Genomic DNA, 12184 nt, shown 5'->3' with positions numbered 1-12184 from the left:
GGGGAGGGGGAGAGCACGACGGGGCACGTGGAGAGGGGCTTCCGCGCAGAAGACACCTCACCCTAACAGCAGGAGCCAAAGGTCAGATCACTCAGCGCTGAAATGAGAGGCCAGGCCCTTCCCTGCCTAGTGGCTGTGCTCGATAGTGGGGGCTCTTACGTCAGCCCCCCTTTCTGAGTCATCTCTTGATGGTCATTTCCCCCAAAGCAACCTAGGACAAGGAGCTGGCAGCGCAGGTGGCGCTGGATTTGGACTGTGGAGTGGTGGACCATCTACTGATTGCCTGCCCTGTGCAGAGGCCATGCTGGGTGCAAGCGGTGTGTCTGCGTTTGGGCCCCGGAAAATTCTTCCCCATGGCTGAGTGGCCTATACTACAGTTCCCTTCCCCGGGCTCCTGCTCCCAGAAGCCCTTGGGCGATGAGGGGGAACGGGGACACCGTGTTCCCGCTTCCAGACCCTTGCCCTCCGAGAGCGCTGTCAACGCTGCATGCCTCTGGGAGTCAGGCACCCCGAGGCTCTGGGCCCTGACTGTGTTGAACCTGCTGGTGGCCACGTACGAGGCGATGCAGGAAAGCTCCGCTCGGTCCAGGCCTGTGGACGCTGGCAGGCGAGGTGGGGAGAAACAGCCTTCTTGTGGGCAACGGCCACGCCAGTCCACGGGTGCTAGTGGATAGCAGTGCAGTCTGGTGACGGGAGGCCCCGAGGGCTGGGGTGTACTCTGTTGTTTTCTGCTCACCGAATGTCGCCAGGAACGTGGAGCAGGGGTGCGTGCTCGGCTGGAGCAGCGCTGGCTCTGCCCAGTGGCCTGAGCGGAGGCCGCCTCACTGGCTACTCTGTCGATTTCCTAGCAGACTTGAATATATATCCCATTTTAGTAAGTTGAGCTGCTTCAAAGAACCAGAGGGACCTTCCACTCTTTAAAGGCATGTACTAGAGACCCCTTTGGCAATGTGGTCCCATCTGGTTAGTTTTTATTGGGAGTTTTTATCTGGTTAGTTTTATTACCCTGGGTAAGCATGTCCATGTGGTGGACAGGTTACCAGGATGGGAGTCTCGAAGCCTGGTTCTCGGCCCAAATTTGCCTTTGGCACAAGTGGAGGGACCAGGTTCAACCTCCGTGTCAGCTGGGGCGATGGCTTTGGGTTGTACTCAGAGGGAATGGTGACATGCATGCGTTCGAGTTTCTATGAAGTGACCGTGCGGTTCATGGGCGAGGAATAGAGTCCCAGGGGTTGTGGCAGGGACGCCGTGTGTGGCGTCAGAGGGCTGGGACCCCTGGCGAGGAGAAGCATCCTCCTCACCTATAGTTTTTTTTTTTTTTTTTTTTTTGCGGTACGCGGGCCTCTCACTGTTGTGGCCTCTCCCGTTGCGGAGCACAGGCTCCGGACGCGCGGGCCCAGCGGCCATGGCTCATGGACCCAGCCGCTCCGCGGCATGTGGGATCTTCCCGGACTGGGGCACGAACCCATGTCCCCTGCGTCGGCAGGCGGACTCTCAACCACTGCGCCACCAGGGAAGCCCTCCTCACCTATAGTTTTGTTGCTGATCTCCCCATGGCTCAGTGAAGGGCGACACTGAACCCGGAAGTCTTATTACCAGCATCTGCTTGGCCTCAGGAGGGTTTTGGGGGTGTGGGAGGGTAGGGGTCCACCTTCGACATCCGTCAGTTGGCAGCGCTTCTGATTGGTGGTTTGTCAGCTTCCTGTTGCCCGGCCTTCGTTCCTCACCTGGTGGGTGAGGTGGAACAGGGTTCTGGGAGCGGGGGAGCATTCCGACCTAATGGGGAGCACCACCAGCTCAGCTGGAGTTTAAAGACTTAGTTTTTTTAGATCAGTGTTAGGTGCACAGCAAAACTGAGAGGAAGGTACAGAGAGTTCCCGTGTTCTCCCTGCCCCCCAACACATGCACAGCCCCCCCACTACATTTATTATAATTGATGAACCCACAGAGACGCGTGATTGTCACCCTGAGTCCCCGGTTTACATCAGCGTTCATCTTGGTGGTATACGTTCTGTGGGTTTGGACAAATGTATAGAGTAGTTTCGCTACCCTAAAATCCGTCTGTGCTCTTTTTTTTTTTTTAAATAAATTTATTTTACTTGTTTATTTTTGGCTGTGTTGTGTCTTTGTTGCTGCGCACGAGCTTTCTCTAGTTGCGGCAAGTGGGGGCTACTCTTCGTTGCTGCGTGCGGGCTTCTCGTTGCAGTGGCTTCTCATTGTGGAGCACGGGCTCTAGGTGCGCGGGCTTCAGTAGTTGTGGCCCGTGGGCTCAGTAGTTGTGGCACGCAGGCTCTAGAGCGCAGGCTCAGTAGTTGTGGCGCACGGGCTTAGTTGCTCTGCGGCATGTGGGATCTTCCCGGACCAGGGCTCGAACCTGTGTCCCCTGCATTGACGGGCGGGTTCTTAACCCCTGCACCACCAGGGGACCCCCCCGCTCTGTGTTCTTGTGCTCTGCCTATCTCCCCCCAACACCCCTGGCCTCCGCCCTGGGCAATCGTAGATTTTTTTTATTGTCTCCATAGTTTTGCCGTTTCCAGAATATTATATAGTTGGAATCATACAGCCTGAAGCCTTTCAAACAGGCCTCTTTCACTTACCATGCATTGAAGTTTCCTCCACGTCTGTTCATGGCTTGATAGGTCATTTCTTTTTAGGGCTGAATGTATATCATTTTTTGGATGGACCACGGTTTATCCTCACGCCTACTGAACAACATCTCAGTTGCTTCCAGGGGTTCCCCTTTTAAACTTGGTCCTGGTTGAGAGTAGGGTACAGGGTACCAGGAACAGGATGGCATTGTCAGCGGTTGTGCGTGCTCTGTCTACCTTGTGCCAATGAACTAACCTCTTTAGGTCTTGGAGAGGCAGCAACTTCAGGGGAGTCTGAGTGAGTATGAAGTGTGTCAAACCTAGTTCTCGCATCTTCTTAGCTTTCTGCTCCATGGAGAGGAGGGGGCTGAGAGGTGGTGTATGCACCATCATGGGATTTCTTGCTGTGAGAGCAAGGGACACATCCATGCTGGGGGACGTGGGCTCTGCCTGCTGTTAAGATGTTGACTTTGATTTCGTGTGGATGCAATATTCCAGCATTAACAGCACGCTGTGTGTGGCGAGGGCGGGGCAGGGCCACTGGATTAAGAGATTTCTGGCTTCTGCTGACAGAGGAATCTGTTAATGATTGTGAGAATTGTCACTATTTTTACTGCCTTCCCGATAGGCCACTTGGCATGGCGCCCAAAGGTGAACTTGTAGTGAGAACCAGGGCAGCTCCACCCTGTTTGTGGGGCACACGTGAGGCAGTTCTCACCTGGGGATGGGGTTGTGCCTGGGGCAGTGCCGCTCACCTTGGACCGAGCAGGCACCAGCCTCCGGGCCTCTTGGAGTGTTTTGGTTCTGTTCTGGCTTCAGAATAGGTGATGCTTATTCATTCATCTGAGGTTAGGACTGTGATGTCTTCTGTCCCCTCTTGTTTTTACAGGGATCTGAGAACCCTCTGAAATTTATTGCAGAATATTGTGTGGGGAGGAGAGGGAGGGGTGCATAATTTTGAATTTTTCCTGGAGAGATCCTCAAAGAAGGTCTCTAACCTGAAATGTTCATGTGCTCCTGCTGTAGAACCTCAAGGCCTTTTTATATACTTAAACATTTGTTGGAAGAGGTGGTTTTTTATGTTTTTTTTTTTTTTGCGGTACGCGGGCCTCTCACTGCTGTGGCCTCTCCCGTTGCAGAGCACAGGCTCCGGACGCGCGGGCTCAGCGGCCATGGCTCACGGGCCCAGCCGCTCCGCGGCATGTGGGATCTTCCCGGACCGAGGCACGAACCCGTGTCCCCTGCATCGGCAGGCAGACCCTCAACCACTGCGCCACCAGGGAAGCCCTGGAAGAGGTGTTTTTATCCGCATTTTACTTATTTTGTTCAAACAAGTATTTATTGAGGGCCTGCTGTGTGCCAGGCAGCATTCAGGGCATTGGGGATACATCACTGGGGACTAGACCAACTCCCTGCCCTCGTGAGGTGTGGGTTACTGGGAAGCAGATAAGAAGTGGATGAATCCATCCAAATACAATGTCAGGTCGTGGAAAGGGCTTTGAAGAAGATCAGAGCAGGAGGGGGCTCCAGGTTGATGGCGGTCTGTTAGATGGGGGTCAGGGAGGGCCTCTCTGAGGAGGTGACACTGAGCAGAGACCCCCCGGGCAGGAGAGGTCCGGGCAGAGGGAACAGAAGCGTGGAGCCCCGAGACTACACTAGGCTTGAAGGACACCCCCTGGGCCAGGGTGGTCAGAGCGGAGGATGGGCACTGAGGTTGGAAGCGGCTTGGAGGCCAGGGTGAGCCGGGGCTGCGGGCAGCCTGGGGCTCTCTGGTTTACCCTTCAGCATGATGCTGGGACTGTGAAGGACCGTCGGCGCGAGCAGAGCGGAAGCAGGTGTCTCTCTCCCTACAGAGGAGGCCAGGGCGTGGGGCAGGATGTCTCATTGCAGAGCTGAGAGGCAGTGGAAGTTGTTGGCCTCCAAGTCCAGTCATCTCTGTACCCATGGCACGCTCCCTCTGTGGTGAGACCTGCTGTCCCCGGTGCTGAAGTTCAGTGTTTCCCCCCCCACCCCCAAAGGCACTTTCTCCCCTCCTGTGCCGTCCTTGCTGCCGCAGAGTCTCTCCCTGATCCACTGGTTCCGGGAATGCTGGAGGTGTTGGGCCCAAAGGTCGGGCCCTGGGATGAGGACTTGGGGCTTGATAACAGGTTTATGGCTGGGCTGGGAAGTGCTGTGTTTCCCGACAGTGAGTCCCTGCCCGGCAGTCTCACCCTTTGTGTGTATTCACCCTGACATCCTGAGTGGCATTGTGTGTCTGGCGGGAGGGGAGCTCCAAAGGGCCTCTTGGGAGGCCGAGTGAGAATTTCCCAGTTGTCTTCAGGGCACAGACCAATAGCTAAAAACTCCTGACTTGGTGGTCTTCAATCTAGAAGGACTGTTGTTCGTAGTGGGCCCCTGTCCCGGGCTCTCCGAGGCTGTGGGCATCATGTGGAGCTGCTGGTGGCACCGTGTGGCATCCCCCTCTGGCTTCCCGCGCTGCGCTAACCCCCGCCGCATCACGGCACGCCAAAGGGTGGCCGTCTCGCCATTTATGGTCTTTATTTTCTTCTCGATGGAGAAAGACCGTGCAAATGAGTCTGCAGGGAAAGTTGGTTGAGTGATTGCAGGCCTCACCAAAGTGGTCAGTAGGTAAAAAAGCGCTGCCTCTTTAATCCAAGCACTCGCCTGAAGTCCACCCTGGGCCAGAGAGGAAAGAAGCTGAGGGAGGCCGAGGTGGCAGGGAAGAGAGAAAAGAGAAGAAATAGGTGTATGTCATACACAACCAACAGGGTTGATGCTGCCTCACGGAGCAGAGACTGGTTCTTGGGGAGGGTGCTGGAAAAGTCTTCAGCAGGGCTAAAAAGCTCCTTCAGGGATCAGGAATGAAAACAGGTTGAGAAGCAGTGGTCCATACTGGGGAGCTGTGGGCCGGGCTGAGATGGGCTGCCTGCCTCTGATGGCTGACCCATAGGCTGCCTTGAGAGGGAGCGGTCTGCGGTTAGGCAGATTTTTTTTTTTTTTTTTTACTGTACGCGGGCCTCTCACTGCTGTGGCCTCTCCCAGCACAGGCTCCGGACGCACAGGCTCAGCGGCCATGGCTCACGGGGCCCAGCCGCTCCGCGGCATGTGGGATCTTCCCGGACCGGGGCACGAACCCGCGTCCCCTGCATCGGCAGGCGGACTCTCAACCACTGCGCCACCAGGGAAGCCCTTAGGCAGATTTTACAAATAAGTACGTGTAAGACCAGGCCCTTCCCACCTTCTCTGCCAGACGCTGTGGTCTGGGAGCCTTGGAGGGACACAGGGTCATGGTGGCAAGTGATTTACACCAGCCTAATCCCACATCACCCATGTGGGTGTTGGGCCTCCTTAGTCCTGGCTCTCACCTGTCCCCTCTCTAAGTAGGCTTGGGCAAGCCAGCTGGACAGGTAGCACCAAGCAGACCCAATGTCTTTACGGGGCCAATCTTGGCATCAGAAGAGTTGGAACAGGGAATTCCCCAGTAGTCCAGGGGTTAGGACTCTGAGCTTCCACTGCAGGGGGCACGGGTTTGATCCCTGGTTGGGGAGCTAAGATCCTGCAAGCCATGTGGTGCAGCCAAAAAAAAAATATATGAAATAATAAAATACATTGAATAAAAGAAGAGTTGGAACAGCGACGACAGGTGGAGATCTCACCCAGCCCTGGGCTTATGGAGGGCTGGGGCGGGGCGGCTGAGCCTAGTGCAGATGGAGGGCCTTTACTGCAGAGGAGGACACTCGGACCTCCCTGGGCATCTGGAGCAGAGTGCCAGGGCCAGCCTGCCCACCCGTGTGGTCTGGCCGCGTGCTAAGATGAGCCACACGGTTGCTTACATGCAGCGGCCCAGCGGAGCGGGCTACAGTCGATCGAGCGATACACACAGGCAAGCCAGTGGCTTTGATGTGGCCCCTGCGTGTGTGTGTGTTGGGGGGGTGGCAGGCATATTACAGGAACAGGCAGCAGAGAGTCGTCATCTCTTACCCAAGACGTTCTTGGAAATGCTCCTGTTCTGAGTGAGAATTAGGAAATGGCCTTCTATTTTAGGAGTGTGGTGTGTGTTACATGTTGTTGATTTGCTTGTGTTGCTCCTGCGTGCCTGTGTGCCCTTTGAAAGTCTCACGTTGGCAGGGGAGAGACCCGTGGTGGTGGAAGGGTGCGAGGAGGCCAGCCCTCTGCAGGGTGGCCTGCAGAGGAGCCTGGGACTGACGTGGCCACACTGGGTGTCCTGGCCTGGGTGCTCTTGGTGCAGCGTGGAGGGAAAGATAGAAGAGGCCAGATGCAAGCCTGGGCTTGCCGTAGGAGGAAGGAAGTCTGGGCAGCAGATGTCCTTGAGAGGTTAGGTTTGGGGAATAGTCTTTTTAGGAGAAGTAGTCCTGATGGGGCCTGGAACTCGGGATGGAATGGGGTGCAAAGCAGAGGACCTGCCTGCCGTGTTTCAGGTGACATTTAGGATTCTGAGAGAATCCACCACCTTCATTACAGAGATGTCGCTGTGGTGTTGTCAGAGATGGCGAGTTCCCAGGGCTGGGGGAGGGTGGCGGGCAAGGCAGGAGCCACTACCACATGGCTGCTCACACCGAGCCCTGCTTTTTCCTCTGTCTGTGGTATTAACTGGCTCATTTTCTAGCAAAAAAGGGGGAAGCAGTGTTCTCTGGGTTGGGACTGAAACGGACCGGGCCTCCCAGGTTCTCTCGTGCGCTGGCCTCTCGTGACCTCTCGTCTGTCTGGCCTAAAGCCCCGAGCCCCCAGCAGGCTCATTTCTGGTGCCCCGATGGGCTTCACAGTCAGCAGTCTGAGCGAGGGAGAGTCGAGTGGCCCTGGGGAGGCAGGGCCCAGCTCGCGTCTTCAGGTAGATGCAGCAGGTGGATGCAGCGTGGAGTAACCTGAGCTCTGTTTTCAGGCTGGAGCTCTATCAGCTGTCCCCCGCCCCAAAACCCTCTTAAAGGGCCCGTGCTGGGCTGCTCCTCCCCTTGCAGGGACCCTTAATAGCTCGGTCAGACCCAGGCTCCACCTTAAGAGATTTGGGACAAAATCCCATAGGAGCCCAGACATCCGAGAGCTCTGACTTGGGCCCACGGAGCGCTCCTCTGGGAGGAGTTGGGGGCTGGACCAGTCCCCTCGCTTCTCTGCCCTCTGCTCTTGCAAGGGTTTTGGTGGGGCCGTCCTCACGCCAGTTCTAGGAGGAAGGACAGATGCCCTCCACCCCACAGGCTGCTTACGGCCTGCTTTGCCAAGTAACCCGCTCTTAAACCCAGTCCTTCGTCATGCCCGTAACCGCCCCACGTCTGCTGGCTTGGGTGAAAGCATCTCTGTTCCTGAGCCCACGGGTCAGTTGGCTTCTTTCCTGAGAAGCAGGTGTGACCTGAGCTCTGCTGGGCCGCTTTCCCTCCGGGCCTGCGGAAGGACAGGGGAGGCTGGATGGTGGCCAGGACGTGGCTGAGGCAGTTCGGAGAGTGGGGATTAGAGGTCTTGCGCTCTCTGGGATGGGCTCTGGTAGCATCGCGGGGTGGGTGGGGGTGAGAACAGAGCCTGAGCACTGGCATCATCATGGTCCTTTTAAGAACCCACTTCTCGCCTTGTCGGGAAAAGAGGCCACAGCGTGCCATGCGGCAGAAAGGGGAGCTGTCCCAGTGAGTGTCCCTAGTGCCGGGCTGCCCTGCAGACGCTGCGGTCCCTGCGCCTCCTGGCAGCACCCTGGGCTGGGCAGACGTGGCCCCTGCTTAGCCCGTCCCCTCGGTGTCCTGTCGCACACAGCCCGTGGGGGCTGCTCCTCTTCGGTTGGAGCGCGGCTGGAGGGGCTGTGGCGGCTGCTGTGCTCACTTCCTGTCTGCACGTTTCCTTTTCCCTGCAGGCCTCTGGCTGTACCTGGCAGGGAGCAGCCTGCCCTGCCTCACGTTGATTGGCTCTCCTAATTTTGGGTACAGGTCAGTTCACCGGGACCTGGAGGCCCAGATCGCCATCGTGACGGAGAGCCGGGCCCTGCAGCAGCAGCTTCACCAGGTCGGTTGGGGTGGGTGGGACCTCCCCGGGGGTGGGGGGGGGCATAGCTGGGAGCCAGGTCCCCGAGGGCTGCCTCTGCCGTCGTCTCCTGCCGGGGGCTGAGCAGAGTAGGAAAGAACCGGCGTCCTCTCGCGTGTCCTGGTGGCCGGTCCTGAGGGACACCTGCCGCGGGGCTGTCCTGCGAAGCCTGGGCCCTTCTGCCTCCAGCCCGGGGCCCGCTTTTGCCCTGCAGGGGCTCCCCCACAACTCCTTACATCCTGGAGGACATTTTCTTTCCCTGCACGGGAAGAGAACACTGTTCTCACTGGCATGTGAATATAGCGCTGGTTCCCAGCCTCTTCTGAGACTGCGGATCAACTATGAGAGGGGGTTAGGAGCCAGGGTTACACGGGACCTGGGTCCATTAGGGAAGAGCTTCAGGCGGCCTCGGTCATTTCTGATGAAGACCCTCCCCAGGAGGTGCTTCAGAGTCGGGGGAGGGAGAGGCAGGAGGCAGGGTTGCCACCCAGGCAGAAGGGGCACGCAGGGAGCCAGAGTCTCTGCACGTGGAGACAGAGAACCCGGAAAAAAGAGCCAAACCATAGAATGAACTTAGACGCCCGTGCAGACAGAGCTGGTTCGTGGGGAGCTAAGCCGCTGCGAGCGCTCTGACAGTCCCGGTCACAGATTTCTGTCTGTGCCCTTGAGTCAGCATGCACGATCCTACTGCGCTGAGAACTTGAATTCTGTTTGTTTTAGTTCAGATTGTTTCACTTGGTAATGATCTGGTTGGGGATTGACCTACAGAGGAGATGGTGGAGGGACTGCTCAGAGGTGTGCCTGGCCAGGCGCAGGGGCCCCTTGTAGCATGTTTGTGGGGGCCGGTGGTGGGCGGGACGCAGTGGAAGGTCGTGGCTGCCTCGCCTCCTGCCCGTGTCAGGGGATGGCGGTTGGGCAAGGCAGGCCCCTGTTTCCAAGGTGTCTTGGAATTTCTGTGTTGTTTTTGTCGCGTTCCTAGTTGTAATAGGATTTCTTTCCTTACAGTTGTGAGAGGGGAAGGCAGGCATTTTTCTCGAGAGCGCGGACCTAGAGCCTGAGAGAGAACCGAACTTGCTTTGTCTGGCTCGGTGGGCGTGTTATGTGGCCCACCGAGGACCTCCCGCTCCCCTGGGAAGAGACTTCCCGGCACGGCTCACGGGAGAGCAGCCCTTTCTTCTGAGGTGGGGCTGGAGAGTCACAGGGGACGGCACCTTGAACCCCTGCTGCTGGCTGCTGGAGACCCACGGTCAGGTCGGAGAGCCGGGGCAGGGGAGAGTGCCCTTTGCTCCCTGGGATAGGAACGTGGCAGTGACTCCCAAAGGGGCAGCGGTCTCAGCCTCCTTTCGTGATGGTCTTTCTGTTTGAAGTCGAGAATAACTGAAAGTTAGTGCTTCTGTGTGAATCTTCGCGTTTGAGCACCTGCAGCAGTGCTGATGAACTTCGGAGAATGCGAGCACAGCACCTGTGTATGTGAAACCTAGAGGATCCTTTGGGCTCACAAATTTGTGACCTTGACAACAAAGCCTTTCCAGGGAAGGTGGCAGCTTCCCTCCTGAGCCTGGGAATGTAGATAACACTGCTGTAGGCCAGCCCTCAGAGGCGTGTAGACTGAGTTACGCTTTTATTCTTGTGTTTGGGAACTACTGTTGCGAAATTGTTGGAGCCTTTGTTGATGGACGAGGAAATGGTAACTGCCTTGTTCCCCGGGATCTGCCTCCTGCAATCTGGGAATCTTGTCAGTGACTGAGTGGGGCCTTGGTGCTGGGAAGGGCTTCACGACCAGGGCCGAGAGGAAGTGGCAGCGGTCGGGCTCTGGGTGGCCAGCGGGAGAATCTGATCTGCTCAGCAGATCACAGATGCTATGGTGAGGCTTCCAGCAAATGACCGAGGAGGTTCCAGTAGGGGCCGGCCGGCCTCAGAGCGGGCTGGGTTGAGAGGAACAGTGGGGTCTCCTGGACTTTTGCCTCGGTTGCTGAGAGCTGGGTTTCCTCAGACGGTAGCGAGTGGTCAGTGTGAACGTGGCCTCTGGCGAGGACCAGGTCTCTGTGGGTCTGGGCTGATTTGGGGGAGCAAGTCTCTGCCCAGGGTCCCGGTGCTGGCCGCTCTCCCCCACTTCCTGAGTAAGGGGCCTGAACCCACATCCTGGATCTGAGAAAAGCTGGGCTGCTTGTGGTCAGGAGCTGCGTTCCCAAATGACATATTTGGGATATTTTGTTTTTCTTCCCAAACCTGAATCCCAGCGGCTTTTGATGGTGGGAGGGTGACAGTTCATGCCACTGCAGTCCTTCCGTTCTTTAGAGGCACGTTGATTTCTGTGCCTTTGAAATGCAAAAATGCATTTCTGGATAACTCCACCTATTATATGCTGGGACTGCAGCCACCCTCTGGAGAGGCCCACACGATGCCCGATGCTGGGACTGCAGAGCCACACAACCTTCCCCGAGCCCAGAAAGTCCCTGAAACCCCGGCTGCCTGGGTCCCTGCTCTCAGAAGCTGCCTCTGGAGTCCTCCTGGGGACCCAGGGAAGGGCCCTGTTCATGTCACACTGGGCACCAGAGTGGGGAGATATTTTTATCCGAATCCGAAGTCCCTCCCTTCACTTAGTACGTACAATAAAAACTGAAAGCTTCCTGGTTTTGTTCAGAGGACACGGTTTACCACTTGTGACCTAAGAAAGACTCCCTTGAACAGCATTGTAACCTCGACCAGCTGACTTCCTTCTCCATCCCCGTGTGGAGTCTGTGAGGAGACTTAAGTGTTTCTGGTAATTTAATCGAAATCTTGGCTGTGTATTCATTGGAAAACATAAAGCTGGAGCCGGGTCTGTGGAAACTTCTGCAAAGCAGCCCCCCGAGACCGGCTGGCTCCTCCATGAGGCCCATCCAGCCATGGTCAGCGGGCGGCCGGCCGGCAAAGTCTGCTCGGACCTGAAGCGCCAGGGACCCCGGCCCTGGGAGCACCCACTCACAAGGGAGTGAGCGCAAAAAATGTGCAGGAAGATGTGAAGTCGGGCACGAGATCGCCCCAGCCCGTGCCGGGGAGAGCTGTGGGCAAATTCTGTAGTGTCCTGGAGGGCGCGGTGTCCTTCATCCCCTGTCCTCACTGGGTCAGAGGAGTTTGCCAGGGACGTGGCTTCCGTTCCTGCCCCCAGAGAAGAGAGCGTCCAGCTCCCAGCGGGATGGTGCGGCGGCATCCACTGTCCCCTTGGGGCTCCTGGTCCCGCGGTGGACAGGGTGTTTGCAAAGCCAGCGTGGGTGGATCCTCACCGTAGTGTGGGTTAAGTCAGTATTTTATAGATTAAAGGGACAGAAGGTTCAGAGAGGGATGTCACCACTCCTGGTGGTGGAAACAGAATCACATCCCCTGACTGCTGCCTTTTGCCCTTTGAAAGCTTCGATACCTTATTAAGGAAGCACAGCACTTGTAGGGTGTAATGCTTTAAAAAGAGGCAGTTTTTCCTCTCAAAGATTCTAAACACAATTTAAGATGAGGCTTCTATCAGTGTTTTTTAACTTGTTTTTTAAATATGTAAGAATCGTTCATTGTAAGAATCGAGAAAAGTTACAAGACGCTAAACC

The 12184-nt window shown here is 56.8% G+C and overlaps 1 protein-coding gene across 11 annotated transcripts in view; it reads left to right on the top strand.

Annotated features, from left to right (window-relative positions):
* The window catches only part of PGS1 (phosphatidylglycerophosphate synthase 1), a 108488-nt gene that overhangs the window by 20912 nt on the left and 75392 nt on the right, over positions 1–12184 (top strand). For 6 of the 11 annotated variants that reach the window (XM_060134749.1, XM_060134751.1, XM_060134747.1 and 3 more), the window contains one exon: positions 8440–8588. The exons of 4 other annotated variants lie outside the window; for them this stretch is intronic. In XM_060134749.1, coding sequence (XP_059990732.1) covers positions 8440–8588 — 149 coding nt within the window. The remainder of the gene's footprint in view (positions 1–8439; positions 8589–12184) is intronic. One more of the 11 variants, XM_060134752.1, reaches the window with a different exon arrangement.

This window comes from Lagenorhynchus albirostris, chromosome 20, assembly GCF_949774975.1.
Source record: "Lagenorhynchus albirostris chromosome 20, mLagAlb1.1, whole genome shotgun sequence".
NCBI classification, from domain to species: domain Eukaryota; kingdom Metazoa; phylum Chordata; class Mammalia; order Artiodactyla; family Delphinidae; genus Lagenorhynchus; species Lagenorhynchus albirostris.
This window is presented reverse-complemented; position numbering and strand designations above follow the sequence as displayed.